The 18,851-nt window shown below is 49.3% G+C and overlaps 1 protein-coding gene across 16 annotated transcripts in view; it reads left to right on the top strand.

Annotated features, from left to right (window-relative positions):
• The window catches only part of plekha6 (pleckstrin homology domain containing, family A member 6), a 72,406-nt gene that overhangs the window by 49,280 nt on the left and 4,275 nt on the right, over window positions 1-18,851 (top strand). For 7 of the 16 annotated variants that reach the window (XM_030373891.1, XM_030373898.1, XM_030373892.1 and 4 more), the window contains 16 exons: window positions 7,912-8,111; window positions 9,132-9,758; window positions 10,424-10,946; window positions 11,269-11,358; window positions 12,085-12,138; window positions 12,769-12,840; window positions 12,989-13,069; window positions 13,307-13,456; window positions 13,696-13,791; window positions 14,242-14,353; window positions 14,614-14,753; window positions 16,619-16,783; window positions 17,384-17,465; window positions 17,713-17,813; window positions 17,938-18,093; window positions 18,691-18,843. In XM_030373891.1, the coding sequence (XP_030229751.1) occupies window positions 7,912-8,111; window positions 9,132-9,758; window positions 10,424-10,946; window positions 11,269-11,358; window positions 12,085-12,138; window positions 12,769-12,840; window positions 12,989-13,069; window positions 13,307-13,456; window positions 13,696-13,791; window positions 14,242-14,353; window positions 14,614-14,753; window positions 16,619-16,783; window positions 17,384-17,465; window positions 17,713-17,813; window positions 17,938-18,093; window positions 18,691-18,843 (2,802 nt within the window). Of the gene's footprint in view, window positions 1-958; window positions 1,254-7,911; window positions 8,112-9,131; window positions 9,759-10,423; window positions 10,947-11,268; window positions 11,359-12,084; window positions 12,139-12,768; window positions 12,841-12,988; window positions 13,070-13,306; window positions 13,457-13,695; window positions 13,792-14,241; window positions 14,354-14,613; window positions 14,754-16,618; window positions 16,784-17,383; window positions 17,466-17,712; window positions 17,814-17,937; window positions 18,094-18,690; window positions 18,844-18,851 lie in introns of those variants that run through there. The other 9 variants (XM_030373890.1, XM_030373903.1, XM_030373896.1 and 6 more) reach the window with 7 other exon arrangements.

Here is an 18,851-nt window from a genome sequence, read left to right as displayed (position 1 = left end):
TATTGCAAAACAATATCATTGGTATAGCTTGCATGGAACCACCTGTGCTGTAAATGTGGACCCTCAAGTGTGCGTAGTCGTCACATCGAGTATGTCAGAAGAGAGGAAGATGTGGAACATCAAAATAGCGCCAGGTGTCGTGCATGTAAACCTACGTGCAAACCTACGATGGTGTAAGATATTTGGAAATACGCATGATGATTTGAAGAAGCACAGTTGATGAAAAATGTCCATCATCAACCTGCTATTAAGTTTGGTCCATTGAACATATAAACATATAAAAATGGGCAATCATCTCTTCATTGAATCAGTCCACTATTGAATGATGTTAATACCATGTTAATCTGTTAATTCCATCTCTCACTGTTAACTTTGTTGATATTAACATTAGCAAAAACAAAATGTGTAGATATTACCATTAATAATAGCAATATGTGTCAGGAATAGCTTTTCAATATGCGATCAAAAATCGGTGAATCCTGAGAATACTTCACTGAGGATAGAACCTAATAACATCAATAACAAACATCATAATTCCAAATGAACACTAAAACACTTTTAATGGGGAATGGACTGCTGGTATGCTGGGTGACGTCAATCCTTATCGTTTGCTTTGGTCTTGGATGCGGGAGCAGAGCCGTGTTGACGTGGGACGTACCCTGCCAGACAGGTCTGCTGGTGTGTGGCGCTGAAGACAGGGTGTCCGTGTCTACCATGAGCTCTACATGTGTAGCTCAAGATAATTGCCCGTCTCTGTCTGCTGCTGCACCACCTAGGGAACTTAGGGAACAAAGAGGTGTGGCCCTGGACAGGCTGCGTCCCACTAGTCGTGTTCCTGCACGCTGTGTGTGTGTGTGTGTGTGTGTGTGTGTGTGTGTGTGTGTGTGTGTGTGTGTGTGTGTGTGTGTGTGTGTGTGTTTGTGTGTGTGTGTGTGTGTGTGTGTGTGTGTACACTGTGTGTGTGTGTGTGTGTGTGTGTGTGTGTGTGTGTGTGTGTGTGTGTGTGTGTGTGTGTGTGTGTGTGTGTGTGTGTGTGTGTGTGTTTTAAAGTCTAGCTCATGATTCCTGTCTGCCCTGCCTACCTCCATGTGGGACACCTGTTTGAAGTGACCAATAGGAGAGTTAGAGGCGTTACCCGACAGGCTCAGTAACGTACGGCAGGTCAGCCAGGCGCGGCAGCTAGACGTCGGTTAAGAGTTCACAACATCCAATCTACTTGGCTGAGGACCTCAGGGATTTAGTGATGATGCATGGTAAGAATACATTGTTCAATCTCTGTGTCCTAGTTGACTGAACAGGTGGGGTTTCCCTGTCCGGAGTGCTGCTGGGCTCTGACTGGGGGTTTCTTGCTGTGCTCGGTGGTGAATGAGACTCCCCCGACCGGCCAGTTCAGAAGCTTCTGTTCAGAGGTGCAGGAGTGGCTCCAAGAGGTCTTGTTGTGTGTCTATGTGTTGGATAGTTCATGGCGGATTGTCTTTGTATTTGTCCTGTTGACACTTCTTTTGCTGGATGCCTGAACCAAATGTTTCGAAAGAAATGACCCATGTTGTGTTAGCACAAGAGACCTTGCCCCACCCTCCCCGGTCAGGGTGAATGATTAATTCAGAGCCGAAGCCCGCTGTATGTTTGCGTAAGAGAGAGAGAGAGAAGAGAAATGGAGAGAGGCAGAGAAATAAAGAGAAGGAGGAAACAATACCTGCTAGCGTTACCAGGTACAACCCTAGTGTTGGGTTTCAGCTCCAGGTGTATTTATGTGTGCATCAGTGAGCCTCACAGCCTCATGCTATCAGGTGTGTGTGAGCTTCACACTGAGCCTCATACTATAAGGTGTGTTAGCCTCACACAGAGCCTCATGCTATCAGGTGTGTGTACGCCTCACACAGAGCCTCATGCTATCAGGTGGCTGTGGAGAAGCAGGCTGGGCTTCCTTTAGGCGGTGGTGTTTTCCTGATGATCTCTCTATTTATCCACTCCTTCTGGAATGCAGAAACCCAGAACCTTTTTTTTTTGTGATCTGATCCTATCTCAAAAGGGGAGTGGAGTGTCATATTCAGCAGACATGTGATGAATATCATTGAAGCATCACTGCATCACAGAGAACTGGAAAGGATTGTCAGATCGAGTCACCATGAGTCATCGTATCAGTTTATTTATGCCATTGGTTCTTCCTGGCCACATGCTTGCACTGGCGATTAAAACAAGTGGGCTAGAGGGGTGTGAGGGGTGTTGACCACTGCACATTGCACCCAGTGGGCTAGAGGGGTGTGAGGGGTGTTGACCACTGCACATTGCACCCAGTGGGCTAGAGGGCTGTGAGGGTGGTGACCAATGCCCAGTGCAACCTCCGAATAAGTATTTTTTGCAGGCAAACTGGTTTGATACTAAATGTAGTTTCTGTTTCATGACTTTTTTAAACTTTACTGAATCTATTTTCCACAAACACTAGAATATTGAAAGTCTAAGTTTTGGTAGGATACGTCATTTTTATTGGTTAACAGGAGACCAGAAGTCTTAAAAGGTTTCAAAGTTTTTTAGGCTCTTCATTTGTCAGAGATTGAATTACTTAAATGGGAACACTTTCAGCAGCACGTTGAGCAGTATCTGTTGATCGGTATCTGTTGAGCGGTACTATAAGCACGCTGTAGTTGAATGTACTGGTCCTCTGAGTTGCTTTATGTTGTGGCATTTCAGTTTTTACAGAAACAACAACTGGTCACAATCTTGTGTCGGCATGTAGAGGGCCTGAGCTGTGACAACCAATCAAACAAGCAATTTTCTGCTATGGCATCAGAGGGAGTGACAGTTAGTTTCACCATGGCTGCATCCAATGAAATCCTATCTTGGTCCCATGTTTAATATTGATCTATTTGCCATTTTCCGAGATGACCTGGCACGAATCCCAACATTTCGAAATCTGCGATTTTGTCACAATGTCAACTATGTTGTCATTGAAACTTCCCACGCACAACTTAAACGGCGTGTTGATACCTGTGAAAAGTTGTCCTGCAGCGAGGTTACTCTGAGGCTCTGAGGGCTGTGTCCTGCTGCAGTGTAGCAGCAGAGGACAGCCAGAGCAGCATTTCAATGGCCCCTGTTGACTGGTGTTGCATCCTTAATGACTGCATGGACACACCACGAGCTACTGCTAACCTGGTAGGATTTAGGAACATAAACAGATGTAAACACACACACACACACACACAAACACTCACACACACACGCACACACACTCACTCACACACACACACACACACACACACACACACTCACTCACTCACTCACTCACTCACTCACTCACTCACTCACTCACTCACTCACTCACTCACTCACTCACTCACTCACTCACTCACTCACTCACTCACTCACTCACACACACACACACACAGTCACACGCACACACGCACATATTTGTACACACATCCACAGTACACACACAGCCAGACACATGCGTATACATATACCCATACACACCCACTCACAGACACACACACACGCACATTCACACACACACACTGGCATGCGTACATAATGTTCATTAAATATTGAAGAGTATGGGAAGGTTTAAAGCAGGGCTAAGAAGGGCTGACTTTGAGTAGGATGTGCAGATCAGACTGGGTTTATGTGGTCCAGTCCCAGAGCATGTGCTCCTCAGCACACATGCAGGGATGTCAGGGTCTAAGACAAGCTACCATGGGCTGGGCCATGCAGAACCAGGCTGTCATAAAGCACCAACGCACATCTTCTGTGTGTGCGTGCATGTGTTTGTTTGTTTTGTGTGCGCGCGAGTTGTGTGTGAGGGTCACGAGTACAGCGCTAAATGTAGAACATGCTATTATATAAATTAGAGCTGTAGCATTTCATTTGTTAGTTGGTTAGTTATTAACTTAGTTCATTAGTTAAGCTAAGGTCAGGGTATTTTACTGAGGTTTAAGATCAGTGAGACCTCAGACCTTCTCAGAGGGGCAGGTGACATGATGCTGGGGAGAGAAGGTGCAGCCAACAGACCAATGTTTGACTTGAGAAGCACACTCTGTTCCACAAATATACACTGGAGGTCTGCTGCTCCTCAAACATACTGTTCAAACACTCGCGCACGCGCACAAACACACAGATATAGTATAACAAGTACATAGTACACAACATGCAGACACATACACACACACACAAACGCAGACACACATATATAGTACAAGTAAACATGCAGACACATACACACACACAAACACACACCACACAAATATAAACAGGAAAACCCACAGATGTGTGTATGTGTGAGTGTGTGTGTGTGTGTGTGTGTGTTTGTGTACGTGCATACGACGTGCATGCGTACGAACGTACGTGCGTGCGTTTGTGTGTTTGCACTGTGTGCATGTTTACTTGCTGTAATATACGTGTTGACTCTAATTGAGTGATGAGTGGGTGGTGTGGGTGGTGTGGGCGGTAAACAAATTGGAGAGCAGGGATGTAGAGATATAGATAAGTGTAACAGGGATAATATAAGTAACAATAACAGATATGGTAGATAGATAGATATGATACATGTTTCTTTCTCTTCTCTTCTTCTTTCTCAACCCATATTTCTTTATTACCATCTTCGTTATCTTGACAACCGTATCATTCCCCCTTTGGTCTGGCCTCACAGCCAACAAGAGAAATGGAAACTGAAATGAGAGAGATGCAGAGATAGAGCTGTATAGAGATAGAGGCAGAGATAGAGATCTATAGAGATAGGTGCAGAGATAGAGATCAATAGAGATAGAGGCAGAAATAGAGATCTATAGAGATAGAGGCAGAGATAGAGATCTATAGAGAGAGAGGCAGAAATAGAGATCTATAGAGATAGAGGCAGAGATAGAGATCTATAGAGATAGAGGCAGAAATAGAGATCTATAGAGATAGAGGCTGAGATAGAGGCTGAGATAGTGGCAGATGTAGAGGCCAATGTAGAGAGAGAGTAGAGGGCGGTTGTAGAAGGACGAGGACTGTTGCTAATGGGTGAATCCATGAGCCATTTGAGCAGCATCAGGATGTGGAGCGTACCGGGGGAGGGGTCCAGCAGCGCCCCACCCCAAACGACGCTTGCTGCTTGTTGCTAGGCTGACGGATGCTGTTGCCATGCACGGTTTCAGCCACTTACATCTGATTTCCTGTCGCTGACGCGGTGCTGTGCGGGGCTGGAGGGGGTGTGGCCTAAACACGCTCCAGCGTGGACGGAAGTGACGTCCACGGCAGCCGCAGCGCTTTACGTCACCGCTCTGTGAACCTGGAACGTGCCTCTCCTCGACACACATTAACATACACACACGTACACACACACACACACACACACACACACACACACACACACACACACACACACACACACACACACACACACACACACACACACACACACACACACACACACACGTACATAGACAAACATACACACACACACAGACACATTAACGCACATATAGCCATATACCTGGAACAATAATCACATATTCTAAGGAGCAATATCGATTCGATCAATTGTTTCCAGATACGAAAGACAATGATGAGAAAATGAAAGATGAGAGGATGATACAGAGTATACCATTATAATCTTTACCATTATTTATCTGATGGTTATATCGGTGCTTCACAACAATGTGTGAACAAGGTGTTTTGTTGTCTGGGAAGAAAGAAGCAGGGCCTGTATCAGTACATTTGTGCAGAAGCACGCATGCATACACGCAAGGACAAAATTCATTAATATATACACCTAAGACCAGCAGTCACATGTAGAGCTGAGCTTCTGATGGGCTCCTCACGAAGGCTACAACCAGCTCAGCCCAGGAGCACCTATCCCATCCACACTCACAATCACCAACTCAGCCCAGGAACAGACATCCCAGTCAGAATCGCAATCACCAGATCAGCCCAGTAAAACAAATCCCAATTCCAAGCCATCTCTGCTTCATACAAAAATTTGAACCCATTGATTAAAGCACACAGTATATGACTGTACTTTAATATACTCTTTTTTATTAGCGTTTAGAATATTGGTTCCAGTAGTGGTGGTTCCCTGTGATAGTTGTTATTGGTCATATCTATATTTTAAATTTTTATTTTAAAGATATTCATGTTGAATAATGCTAGTGTGTGTGATGCCTGAACTGAACTAATCCTCTTATATTTAGATATGTTGTTTCATAGTATTATTTGTGGTGTGACACAATGGCTCTGCCGCCACATCTGTGAAAATGCTTCCCCCCTGTGGCAGATACAGGGCAGCGTATATGATTCCATAGAAGTTCCTTGAATGCGGAATGATAATGTATGACTTCTCCAATGATAAGGTTTTAAAATATATTCTATCAATATTATTATTGCACAAATCTGACAGTTTGTTCATCAGTCCACACATGGGTAGAAGCAAGGCCTTATATCTGTAATACGGATAAAGTTGCTGCAGGATTAGAGAGGATGATACATGCCCATTCCTCTGCCTTGGAGGTGTGTTGCGTTCCCGTACCTGTGGTTGACAGGCAAGATGGATTCCCCCGAGGCCCTCAATCTGAATGGCCCCTGTACAGAGGCAGACTCAATCCACAGGAAACATTCTCCCAGAGCATTTACCTCCCTAATAGCCATCGGGTTGTTACACCCTTTCTCCAGAGTCACACCCAAACGACAGCTCTTCTTACCTGCAGCAACCTTTAACCTTTTACTGCTCTGTACCAGATCAGGTGATCACCAGCCACCGACAACTTTAGGTGAGATCATGTGCTTTCTCTAACCTCTGAAAAGCTCCCTCAAAGCTGTTTCAACTTCCTCCCGGCTCTCCCCCATCCTGTCCCCTCTCCGTCCCCCGAGAGGGAGCCCCCCGCTGCCCTGCGAGCGCCCCCCCCCCCATGGGCCGTGGTGCACACTAGGTAGTGTCCTGCTTTCCGATTACCCACAATGCTTGTCCGCAACCCTTGTTCAATCATCGTACTACGCTTCATGTTGTTGCTGGTGCTGTTGTTGTTATTGTTGGTGCTGCTGTTGTTGTTGCTCGGCTTGCTTTGATGATGTCATGAGATTGTGGGACAAAAAGTATGAACGCAAGCACACACGCACACACAAACACACACACTCACACACACACACACACACACATAGACACACACACGTTATTACCAAACGTAATCATCATACATTGTTTTTATTTTAGCTTTGTATTTACTCATTGCTTAGTCTGACGGTTGCATGCAGCTGACCTCAATATGAGGATGAGATGTTTGTGACGCAGCTTCACATGGGTTCAGGCAGACACAGACGCCAACCCAGATGTAGTTCAATTATCATTAGAAATTCCAACTTTTAGCCATGCTCCACGACGAGCAAGAGTAAATCCCTCAAACAAGAAAAACGCACGCAGCGAGAAGCTCATCATTTGGTTGTGTGGCTGCATGCATGCGTTAGTAAGATAACTACATCTAATAATAGACACAAAATAATTATATTCTATATATTTTATTCCATTCTTTTTAAACAGTACGACATCCCCATAATAACACACCGCCACGCATGTTTTGGTCTGTTTCCGGCCGTCCCGTAAGACTGTTTGTGTGTTTCCAGGTCATGAGGCGGAGCGTCTGTCTGTCGCTGTCTGTCCGTCCGTCGTTTGACTGTCGTCTGTCCTCTGCGTCTGTCCTCTGCCATCCCTCCTTTGCCTGGCTCATGTGAACGCAACGCTGTGGTTTCATTCTTTCCATGCGATGCTTGAAACATGGTTGAAACATGTTTGAAACACGTTCTACACAGCGCTGGAAGAGGCCTTCTTCAGACATTGTTTATGTGTGCATGCATAGCATTTCCTTATTCATACCTTAATAATAAAGCATCAGTAAGACGGTACAGGCTGCGCCGTCTGACCCTCTTCTTCTGTCTCTGGTCTCCTAGGTGTGGCAGGTCCGGGCCGAGGGAGACGAGGAGGGGGATCGGGACGAAGGGGCTTCTAAGGTTCCCCTTGTGTTCTGCGTCCAGGCCGAGCACGCCGGCACCCGCACCTACTACTTCAGCGCAGACAGCCCCCAGGAGCAGGAGGAGTGGATCAGGGCCATGGGGGATGCAGCCCAGGTCGCCGCCCCGCCAGCACAGAGGTATGGCCCTCACACCACAGAGCTACAGTAGGTCCACCACAGAGCTACAGTAGGCCCCACAGAGCTACAGTAGGCCCCACAGAGCTACAGTAGGTCCACCACAGAGCTACGGTAGGTCCACCACAGAGCTACAGTAGGCCCCACAGAGCTACAGTAGGACCCACAGAGCTACAGTAGGCCCCACAGAGCTACAGTAGGCCCCACAGAGCTACAGTAGGCCCCACAGAGCTACAGTAGGCCCCACAGAGCTACAGTAGGCCCCACAGAGCTACAGTAGGCCCCACAGAGCTACAGTAGGCCCCACAGAGCTACAGTAGGCCCCACAGAGCTACAGTAGGCCCCACAGAGCTACAGTAGGCCCCACAGAGCTACAGTAGGTCCACCACAGAGCTACAGTAGGCCCCACAGAGCTACAGTAGGCCCCACAGAGCTACAGTAGGCCCCACAGAGCTACAGTAGGCCCCACAGAGCTACAGTAGGTCCACCACAGAGCTACAGTAGGTCCACCACAGAGCTACAGTAGGCCCCACAGAGCTACAGTAGGCCCCACAGAGCTACAGTAGGCCCCACAGAGCTACAGTAGGCCCCACAGAGCTACAGTAGGTCCCACAGAGCTACAGTAGGACCCACAGAGCTACAGTAGGACCCACAGAGCTACAGTAGGCCCCACAGAGCTAAAGTAGGCCCCATAGAGCTACAGTAGGTCCCACAGAGCTACAGTAGGCCCCACAGAGCTACAGTAGGCCCCACAGAGCTACAGTAGGTCCACCACAGAGCTACAGTAGGCCCCACAGAGCTACAGTAGGTCCACCACAGAGCTACAGTAGGCCCCACAGAGCTACAGTAGGCCCCACAGAGCTACAGTAGGCCCCACAGAGCTACAGTAGGCCCCACAGAGCTACAGTAGGCCCCACAGAGCTACAGTAGGCCCCACAGAGCTACAGTAGGCTCATGTCTCACAACAACCTTCAGGTTCCTCTCCTCTGCTTCTTCTCTCCTCTGGGCCGTCCGGTTGGACAGACCCAGCCCTGAGAGCAGCCCCCCGGCCACAGAGCCCCCCCGCCCGGTCCCCACAGCTCCCGAGACCCGGCCGGAGCACCCGCCCCAGACGCTGCACCCGCCCCACCGGGACGCCCAGCTCCCCCCGCACCCCAAGGTGAACGGGACAGCGGCGGCAGGGACCCCCTCCCCCTCCACGCCCCGCCCCGACAGGGAGGGGAGGGCGAGCGACGCCAGGAGAGAGGGGGGGGGCAGAGCAGAGGTGCAGGGAGGCGGGGAGGACGACTGCGGCCCCGCCGGGGGCCGGAGTCCCGGCGCCCTCCCGGCGCACCTCGCTCGTCCCAGCCAGCAGTCCAACGGCTGGTCCCACGAGGGCCCCCCCCCGCCCAACGGCCCGGCCCGCCCACACGTCTCCAGGCAGCCTGCGCCGAGAGCGCCGGGCGACCCCTGGCGGCCCCCGCAGGGCCCCGGCGGGGACGGGGCCGGTGGGCCTCCGGACCCCCGGGAGCTGCAGGAGAGCTCTGTGCTGAGGAGGGGCTGCTTGGCCCGGACCGACCCGGAGCGGCTCGCCCAGAGGAAGAGCTCCATGACGCAGCTGCAGAGATGGGTCAACCAGCGCCGCGGCCCGGCCTATGAGGAGCTCAGCAGGTAGGGGTCCCTGTGTGAATGTGTGTGTGTGTGTGTGTGTGTGTGTGTGTGTGTGTGTGTGTGTGTGTGTGTGTGTGTGTGTGTGTGTGTGTGTGTGTGTGTGTGTGTTTGTCTGTGTATGTCTGTCTGTTTGTGTGTACGTGTGCGGGTGTGTGTGTGTGTGTGTGTGTGTGTGTGTGTGTGTGTGTGTGTGTGTGTGTGTGTGTGTGTGTGTGTGTGTGTGTGTGTGTGTGTGTGTGTGTGTGTGTACCAGACTGTAGTGCATTGCACAATCTATTATGAAGCGTATAGTAGGGGGTAACTTGGTTCTGGGGAAAGCATGCAGGTTTGAATCCCTTCTGTACGTGTCCGAGAGGTTTGAAGACCTGGCTAAAACTGGTGTTAAAACAATTGACTTAAAGAAGATGATGTTGTATGTCCTGGCACTTAATGTACGCAGTCATTGTTTGACGTACGTCCTGGCACACACTATACCCTAGCTGTGTTGTGTACGGAGAATATGTTAACCTAGCAATTGGCGCTTGGAAGTTGTTCCTATGAACGTTCTTCCTGTACCGACAGAGATATGCTGTTTCTCCTTCTTCTGACCGATGTACTTATTGTACGTTGCTTTGGATATAAGCGTAACGCCCAGACTGTTAAGGGATCTCCGTCCCTCCCTACAGCCCCACCCGCTACTACACGGTGAACCGGGGCGTGTCCGCCGATGTCTACGGAGTCTACGGGGGGCCCCCGCAGTACGGGGACGAGTACCCGCCCCTCTACCCGCCGGGGGCCCGGCCCGAGAGCATCTGCTCCGGGGTGTCCGGGGTGGGCGGTGGCTACGACCGGCGCTGGACCCCCGAGGAGAGGCGGCGGTCCCTAAGGGACGGCCCCCAGGCCGCGCACTACGGGCCCCCCCTGGCCCGGGACCCCTGGGGTCCTCAGTACTACGGCGGGGGGGATCCCCTGGACCCCATGGGGGCCGCCATGAAGCGCCTCTCCATCCAGCCGCGGTCCCGCTCGGTGCCCAGGTCGCCCTCCTCGTCGTGCGGGGGCCCCTACTCGCCGGGGCCCCACAGCTTCGTGTCCCCGGCGCGGTCGCCCTCCACGTGCTACAACCCCGGGACCCCCAGGAGGTTGAGGGAGGAAGCCCTCTACGCAGACCCCTCCGTGTACCGGCTCAGGAGGTCCCTCAGCTCCCCAAAGGTGACATGGAGGGGAGGGGGTGAGTGTGGGGGTGAGTGTGTGAGAGCGTGAGGGTGTGTGTTTGAGTGTGTGAGGGTGCGTATTTGTGTGAGTGCGTGTGCGTGTGTCTATGTGAGGGTGTGAGTGTGATTGTGTGAGTGAGTGTGTGTGTGTGCGTGTTTGTGCATGTGTGCGTGTGCGTGTTTGTTGGTGTTAAATGAATAGAAGAACAACAATAACACCTCCTGCCAATTCTCCTTCCTTCCCCTTCCGTCCCTTCCCCCTCCTTCCTCACCTCCCTACTTACAACCCACTCCTCCTCCACCCCTTTCCCCACCATCAGTATGACTACCCTGGTGACAGGAGGTCCCTAAACCAAGGATTATACTACTACAACAACTACCCTCCATCCCCCTCTATCCACAGCAAAATGGTACGTGCCATTACGGAGCATGACATCACCAGAACGTACAAGTCAGCCTGCTGGAAAATAAATGATATATTGACAATACAGTACAGTACAGCATAACACTGACAGTAAAGTACAGCGTAAACACTGACAGAACAGTACATTGTAAACATTGACAATTCAGTACAGTACAGCTTTAACACATTACAATACAGTACAGCTTAAACACTGACAATACAGTACAGCATAAACTCTGACATTACAGTATAGTACAGCTTTAACACATTACAATACAGTAAAGCTTAACACTGACAATACAGTACAGCATAAACACTGACAATACAGTACAGCGTAAACACTGACAATACAATAAAATACAGTACAGCTTAAACACCGACCTGGAGGGTAGGACAAAGAGTCCAGAGAACGACAGCCTTGACGTGCCGGCCATAGCTATGGTGTTTGTACTGATGCAGGAGCTGTCCTTTGCCTTCCCTCTGCCAACACTGTGCGTCTTTAATGTTCCCCAGTCTCTGTTAACCAGTACCAGCTGTTTCACTGGTATTACTTGTCTAGCATTTTATCGCCAGAATCCTAACCCACATCCAACTTTAGATGTTAGCCTCACCCCGCCACCTGACCCCAGCTAGTGTGTGTGTTCTTCAGCTAACATACTAACTCTTTTTGCCTATCAATGGTGTTTCTGCATCTCTGTCACTGTTTCTGCTGCCTATCGCTGCTTGGCTGCAGGAGGAAATGCTAGAGCTGCAGCTCCAGAGGAACCTGGAGTATCTAGACCAGCAGGTAGGCGGAGTGTAGCAGCACAGCCTTGTTTCATCCCCTGTACTCTCAACAGCCCGCCGGCGGACTTGGATGGATGGTTGATTTCAGGAATTCTGAGCTCTCACCGTTGTGTGGCACTGTTTCATCAGATCTTACTTATCTGTGAATGATACCAACGCCTTGTGCTACTCTAGTTGTAAAGAGGCATCCCATTGTTTAAAAGGCACAGCCAGTATAATATGAAGTACAATATGAGAACACCATGTTATTCAAATTTTACTGATGAATAGCTCATTTCATCATTGTGCTCAAAATAACATTGGATGATGACCTGGCTTGCAGGACACTACACACCTGTTGTGTACTTGATTTATTATCATTCCACTGAAAATGAAAGTATTGACCGTTGCCAAACAGCATGGTCACTCAGTTGCTGCCTTCCAAAAAGGGAGGTTTTCATCTAAAATTCTTTCCTTTCCATCTAACTGTATATTAACGCGGTCATCTAGTTCATTGCAGTATGTATTTAATTAATTTTAGTTCAGGTCTAATCCACGCTAAGTGGATGACAGAAGGTAGAGGGCAAAGGTCAAACGTATAGAGCGTTGATTTCCTCTGGTTCTGAATGAATTGCCCTGGATGTGTTCACAGGGGCATCCCTTCCATGACGTGTACAGCAGGGAGCTTCACCCCACCCTCAAGCTCAACGAGATCGAAACCAGTGTAAGACCACACACACAAGAAAAAACAAGTGTTTTTTCTCGCAGTTGCGTGCTAACATGCTTGACCAGTGAACATGTGTTAAAACTTTTTTTTGATCTGACGTTTTCTGTTTTTTGTTTTTTTTCTGGGTTTTTCTCACATTGTGCAGAAACTTTTGGGCCGTCTTTGTGAGCAAAACAGAATTCTGAAAGACCAAGAGGCTGTGGTCCACAGACTACGAATGGAGAAGGTACAGCGTTTATTTCACCCTGTCAGCCCATGTTTGTGTTCATTCTATGAGAAAAGCTCTTGCAGTTGACTCAATTATTTTAAATTTGGCCAGGCATTGGAATTCTAAGTAGTACTTGTTATGCAGGATTTAAACAAACACTAAAGATTTGTTAAATGAACTGCATGAGTCAAGGAGGAGGGTGTCTTGATTCCTGGGTCTGTCTGTGGATTAAACCGGCTGTGCCTCGTGTCTCAGGACACCCTGGAGGGGGCGCTAGTGGCCACCCACCAGGAGATGGAGCTATACCACAGCCAGCCACTGATCATGGACAACCTGCAGTACAAGAAAGAGTCCCTGCAGAACCAGCTGATCAACATCAGAGGAGAGCTGTCCCAGGCCTCCAGCGTAAGACTGTGGCCCTCCTGCTTATTTCCACTTGACCTTTTCACAGATGTCCTACCATGACCTCTCTGAACAGGGTCTATTCTTCGATGCTGCTGATGAAAAGCTGATAGGAATTTTTTTAACTCAAAATTAAACTCACAAAGCTAGTGTTCTACGCTTAGATTGACTTGACTTGTATGAGATCTGGTCCCTACATTGTGTGGAGTGTGTGTGTTCATTCGTGGTTTTCTCTTTGCCAGTCGTTGACCACTCTACGCATGGAGTTTGAAGCCTTGGAGGATGAGGCTAACGCCATCCACGGGGACCTCTGGGAGCAGCTGAATGCAGGAGGCCAGGTAAACCCGACCCCCTCCCAACCAGGACAAGGCAGTGGGATCACATGCCTAAAAGAGCCATCTCAGTTTGAACCAACCAGTATTAATAAGTGGAATAAGTTAATGTTTTGACCACATTAGCAATACACATCCGGCTGGCAAATAATTTCCTCAGCTGTAATTATGTTAGGAATCTAAATCAAACTGACTGATGAGTGGCTTCCGTGCACACATTCATCTTGATTTAAGAGAACGGCAGATGGGTTGTTTCAAATTGTGGACAAGCCACTCGGGGTCGATTGTACACCTTGGAGTATAAATTGCAGGATTAAATAATTGATGATTGTTGAAGACATGATTTCCTGGTAGCCCAACCTTAACATATTAAATCAAGTCATTTCAATCTGGATCACTTGTACTTATTGCTGTTCTCTCTTCGTTTCCTTCCTATCATTGAACATCTCATGGCAGAGTGAACTGGTTCACAGGCACATCCAGAAGGAGTTCTGGAGGGTACAGGATGTGTTGGAGGGACTGCACAAGAGTAATTCATCGAGAGGCACAGACACATCCAAGCACAGAGGTAAAAAATTTCATTCATAACAGACCTATTTCACAACGTAGGACAAACACAGGCTCATAACACTCGGATTGGTCTGCTGCTCTTAGCTACCAGGTAAACCAGTGAAGATAAGTCTGCTTCCTGTATCCCGGTACATAAAGGTAGTAGACCCATTCGTAGTGTTGTGATGATCTCTGATGATGGGGGGGGGGGGAGGGGTCTAATGTGATCTGCAGTACCCTATTGCAACGCTCCGTCTCTTGTCCTTCCATCTCTGACAGCTGCCAGCGGCGTTTCCGGTTCCTATAGCACCACTAGTCCGGCCAGTCCCATGAGCTCAGTAGGCCTCACCAGCCCTCTCAGTCCCTTCTCCCCGCTGCCGGCCTCCCAGCCGTCCCCCACCAAACCCCCGGGCCCCGAGGTAAGCTCCGGAGGACCCCTGCCCGCCTGCACTGCCAACCCTACACCGCCCGCCGGTCCCCGCATAGACTCTAGCATTCACCCGGACAGCTGTAGGCGGGCCTGTCCTAAACAGCGTCCCAGATCATGCTTTGACCCGCACCTCAGTCCCCGTCAGGGGTCTGGTCTGAAACTTTGTTCAAGGCCGAGAAGCTACAGGGAGCCTCACCCGGCTCTTCATGATCAGGAATACTCCACTTCTAACATTCCCATAGGGATGGCTATCACTGACCAATCTGAAATTACTCACACATCCCAGGAAGTCCATCGCGCTCTGAGGGAACCCTTGCAGAGGTTTGAGCCTCTGCTTGAAGAAATTGCCCAAGGCCCCAATTCCAGATCAGAGAAAGTATTCAACCAAAATATTCACCCAGTCAAAGCCAGCTCTGGGGAACTGCCAGGTTTCCTCCAAGAAGCATCCCAGTACTCAAGTGATTATAAAACGTGTTTCGATTATCATTCGTATCCAAGGCAGAATGAACCTGACCCCCAATCACTCAGTCCTACTGATCCCAGCCAGCAGACAAACGGTCAAAGGAAAGACGTCTACCCAGAATCCCAAGCTACAGTGTTAGTGAGCCACCATTACAACGACCTTAGCTACCTAGCATCCAAGAGACGCTGCTCTGACCCGGAGGAGCCTCAGCTTGTGCTATTTCAAGAGCATTATCAGGCTAACCTATTAGCAACTAACGATTGCTCAGATGTGTGTGAAACTTCTTTGGCCTACAGAACTTTCAAAGCCGGTAGCCATAAAGCACTTTACAAGCAGACGCAAAGTTCACACGCTCGGCACCAGAACTACTCTGTTGCACGACCCCTTACCTATCCCAACAATCAGCTCATCTTCGGCACTGGCGTTGAGCCTGTGTTCTGCTCTCTCGCTCCACAGTATGAGATACCATGTGACATATCTGGTCAACGCTTTATGCAGACACATCTTTAGGCCCGTGGGGCACAGCCTCAGTAAATGGTTTTATTCTAAAATGTTTTTTCCCCTTTGTAAAGTGAACAGCTAGCCCTCTCACTTTTGTACTGAAATGTACAAATCTAAATATGCCCTCATACTTCTCAATAACATATCAATATCCAACACAACATGTGATACTTCACAATGGTTTGGCTACCGTAGCTACAAAAATAACCAGTTTTGAAAATGTAATCAAAATCCCATTGGCCTCAATCTGTAGGTGTCTTGTTAGTTTGCTTCCTTAAGTGGCCTATTTGTCATTTAGGAGAAGCTGATTTATTTTCAACCTAATTTGTGGAAACGTTTGTCAATCAAAAAGGACCACGACAAATTTGGAGTCCGATATCCAGAAAAAAACGTGGTTATGCTATTCTCTTTTATACAGTTAGTTCCAACCAAGTAATTTGATTGGACAAGAGGCATTCCATGAGTGCTGATATAGCGTATGAGAGTCAGTGGAAGATGTTTGCCCAGTATTATTAGGCCAGTGCTAAATTGTACACACTGCTTCGTTCTACAGCCAAAATTTTACACATAGTCATTTAACTTTGAAAAACAATATGTATGTGTGAGCGTGAGTGAGAAAGAGTGTGTGGAGGGAGATTAATGAGGGGCTACACCTTTGAAGTGAATTCATTGGATCACGACAAGACCCCTGAAGGCCGCGGGGCCGGGGTCCGCAGCATGGCCTCGTTCCATTCTGCAGCAGCTTCTCCTCGAGTCTTGCTGTTCTGCACACTGCCTGGCTTCTTACTCCTTATTCCTTATTCAGAGCTATTCTCTCCCCTCCTACTACCGCCTCCACCTCCCCCATTCCTCCCCCATCTCCTCTGCTCTCTCCACCTGCTCCCTGTCAGGACGTTGGTCCCCCGAGACCCCCACTCCCAGCGTCCTACTGCCCCTTGGAGTCCTCCCCTCCCTCCCCGCCTTCTGTCCCACCTCTGCCCTTTGACAGCGCCGCCTGGCTACGCAGCTTGGGCTTGGATGCCAGTGCGCTCGATGAGGACTCACAGCACAGAAAGGTATTCTGGGATGGGAGAGTGCTGTCAGGCAGCGGTATGCAGCCAAATGTCAAAAGTCATGCAAACCCTCCATCTATTGGTGCCTTTATCCACTGGGGGTCCTGAGAGGTCAGGCCTTCATTGTTCTCCATGTTACGTTTATATCCCTCCCTCACGCTCCCCCGCTGCTCCAGCCCCTGGCTGCCTCTGACTCCTCTCTCTCTTTCGTCTGAGTCTCATCTTGGCCTCAGATCTGCCTGCAACGCCTCTTTCATCGCTATTAAACATGTAGAGTTCAGCTCACTAAAGTAAACTGGCTTATCTTCAACTTAAAGCAGTGATCTGTTTTAAAATCATCCATTGTCAATCATTTAGTTTGTCTATCAACAAACAGTTTGCCCACACGCTACTCTATAAATACAGTTTAACGCACATGATAGTTTCTGTTTGTAGCATTTATTCTTTTGCTTTCATTCCAGATAACTAAGATAGTTAGATAAGTCTAACAGCAACCCAAGATAGTGCTGCTATTATCTAATGCAACTCTGGGCAGGGGTGGAGATCCCTCACAGCACTAACACTGTTAGCACTGTTTCAATAATTTCATTGATCCTTTCGCAGCCCAAATATGGTGAGCGGAGCAGTAAGAAAGATGTCCAGGATCAAAACGAGGAACAGGAGAGACAGGCTGGCATGAATAAAGGTAAAGAAGAAGTCTCACTGATCATAAAGAGTAGTTGATGTACATAGATCATACCGATAGCCACAGGGAATTGAATGAGTTTAATCTGTATGACACATGATCTAATCCAATTGAAGAATCCCCTTTTGATGAGTGACTTTAACCTTAAAGGCAGTGTCGGGATTGACCTTTATTAACCTGTATGCTGGCGTCTACCCTCAGCCATTGAGCTGAACATGTCCGCCTATGTTCTCCCTCTGTGCTGCAGTAGGCATCGTTCCTCCCAGGAGCAGGTCACCCACCGACGAGGCCCAGAACGTCGACGGGGTCTTCCGGCGACATCGGAAAGCATCCAACGGGATCTCAAGGGTAAATACACAGCAACAAATCCTAACTGACGTGCGGTGGTCACCGCCTATATCTGCTCGAACAGGGTGCCTTTGGAACGGCTACAGAGGTACTCGTGATGACGATCAACCCTCTGCGTCCCCAGGAGCGACCGAAGAGCGCCGTGTTCCCCACGGAGATCAGGTCCAAGATGAGTGCGGAGGAGCAGATGGAGCGGCTCCGTCGGAACCAGAGCAGCTCTGTGAGGGACAAGAGGCGCAGCCTGAACCTGGCTGGGCAGACCGCAGGCAGCTACAGGGTGGTGGGTTCATGTGCTACCTATAAAGAGTTAGGTCCTCTGAATAGGAGGACATTGGGGTAGGTAGGGGAGTGACTGGGTTAAAGAACTGGCCCTGGTATTTGATATGGATGGGGAGCACAAGAGTGACAGAGACATACCTTGTAATCAGTTAGCAGTGCCTTCTCATTACCATAGCTTCTCTTCTACTCTCCTCCCCGCTCTTGTCTCTTTCCTCTCCTCTCATCTCCTTCCCTCTCTTCCCCTGTCCCAACCTCTTCCCTCCTCTGCTCCCCTTACTCCCCCACTCTTCTCCTGGGTTCTATTTACTTCACCCCTCTCCCCTTCCCTCCTCTCCCCTCCTCCACTCCCCTCCTCCACTCCCGTCTCCTCTCCTCCTCTCCTCTCCTCCCCTCCTCTCCTCTCCTCTCCTCTATGTAATCCTGCGTGTCTGTGCTGTGTGCCTGCCTATTCTCCTCTCCTCCTCTCCTCTCCTCTTCTCCTCTCCTCTCCTCTCCTCTTTGTAATCCTGTGTGTGTGTGTGTGTGTGTGTGTGTGTGTGTGTGTGTGTGTGTGTGTGTGTGTGTGTGTGTGTGTGTGTGTGTGTGTGTGTGTTCTAAGGTGCGGCGGAGGCTGACGGCCCATGAGGTGGACATCAAGGACCTCGAGGCGGCTGTGCGCGGCGAGGGTCTGGAGTCGCCCCGCGAGGAGATCGCCCGTCTGCGGCGCGTGCGGCTGGAGCCAGACCACTACGAACTGGACCACAGCAGGGAGGTGGGGAG

This window comes from Gadus morhua, chromosome 13 (genome assembly GCF_902167405.1).
Source record: "Gadus morhua chromosome 13, gadMor3.0, whole genome shotgun sequence".
NCBI lineage: Eukaryota > Metazoa > Chordata > Actinopteri > Gadiformes > Gadidae > Gadus > Gadus morhua.
Note: the sequence above shows the minus strand (reverse complement) of the source record. Positions and strands in the feature narration are given on the sequence as shown.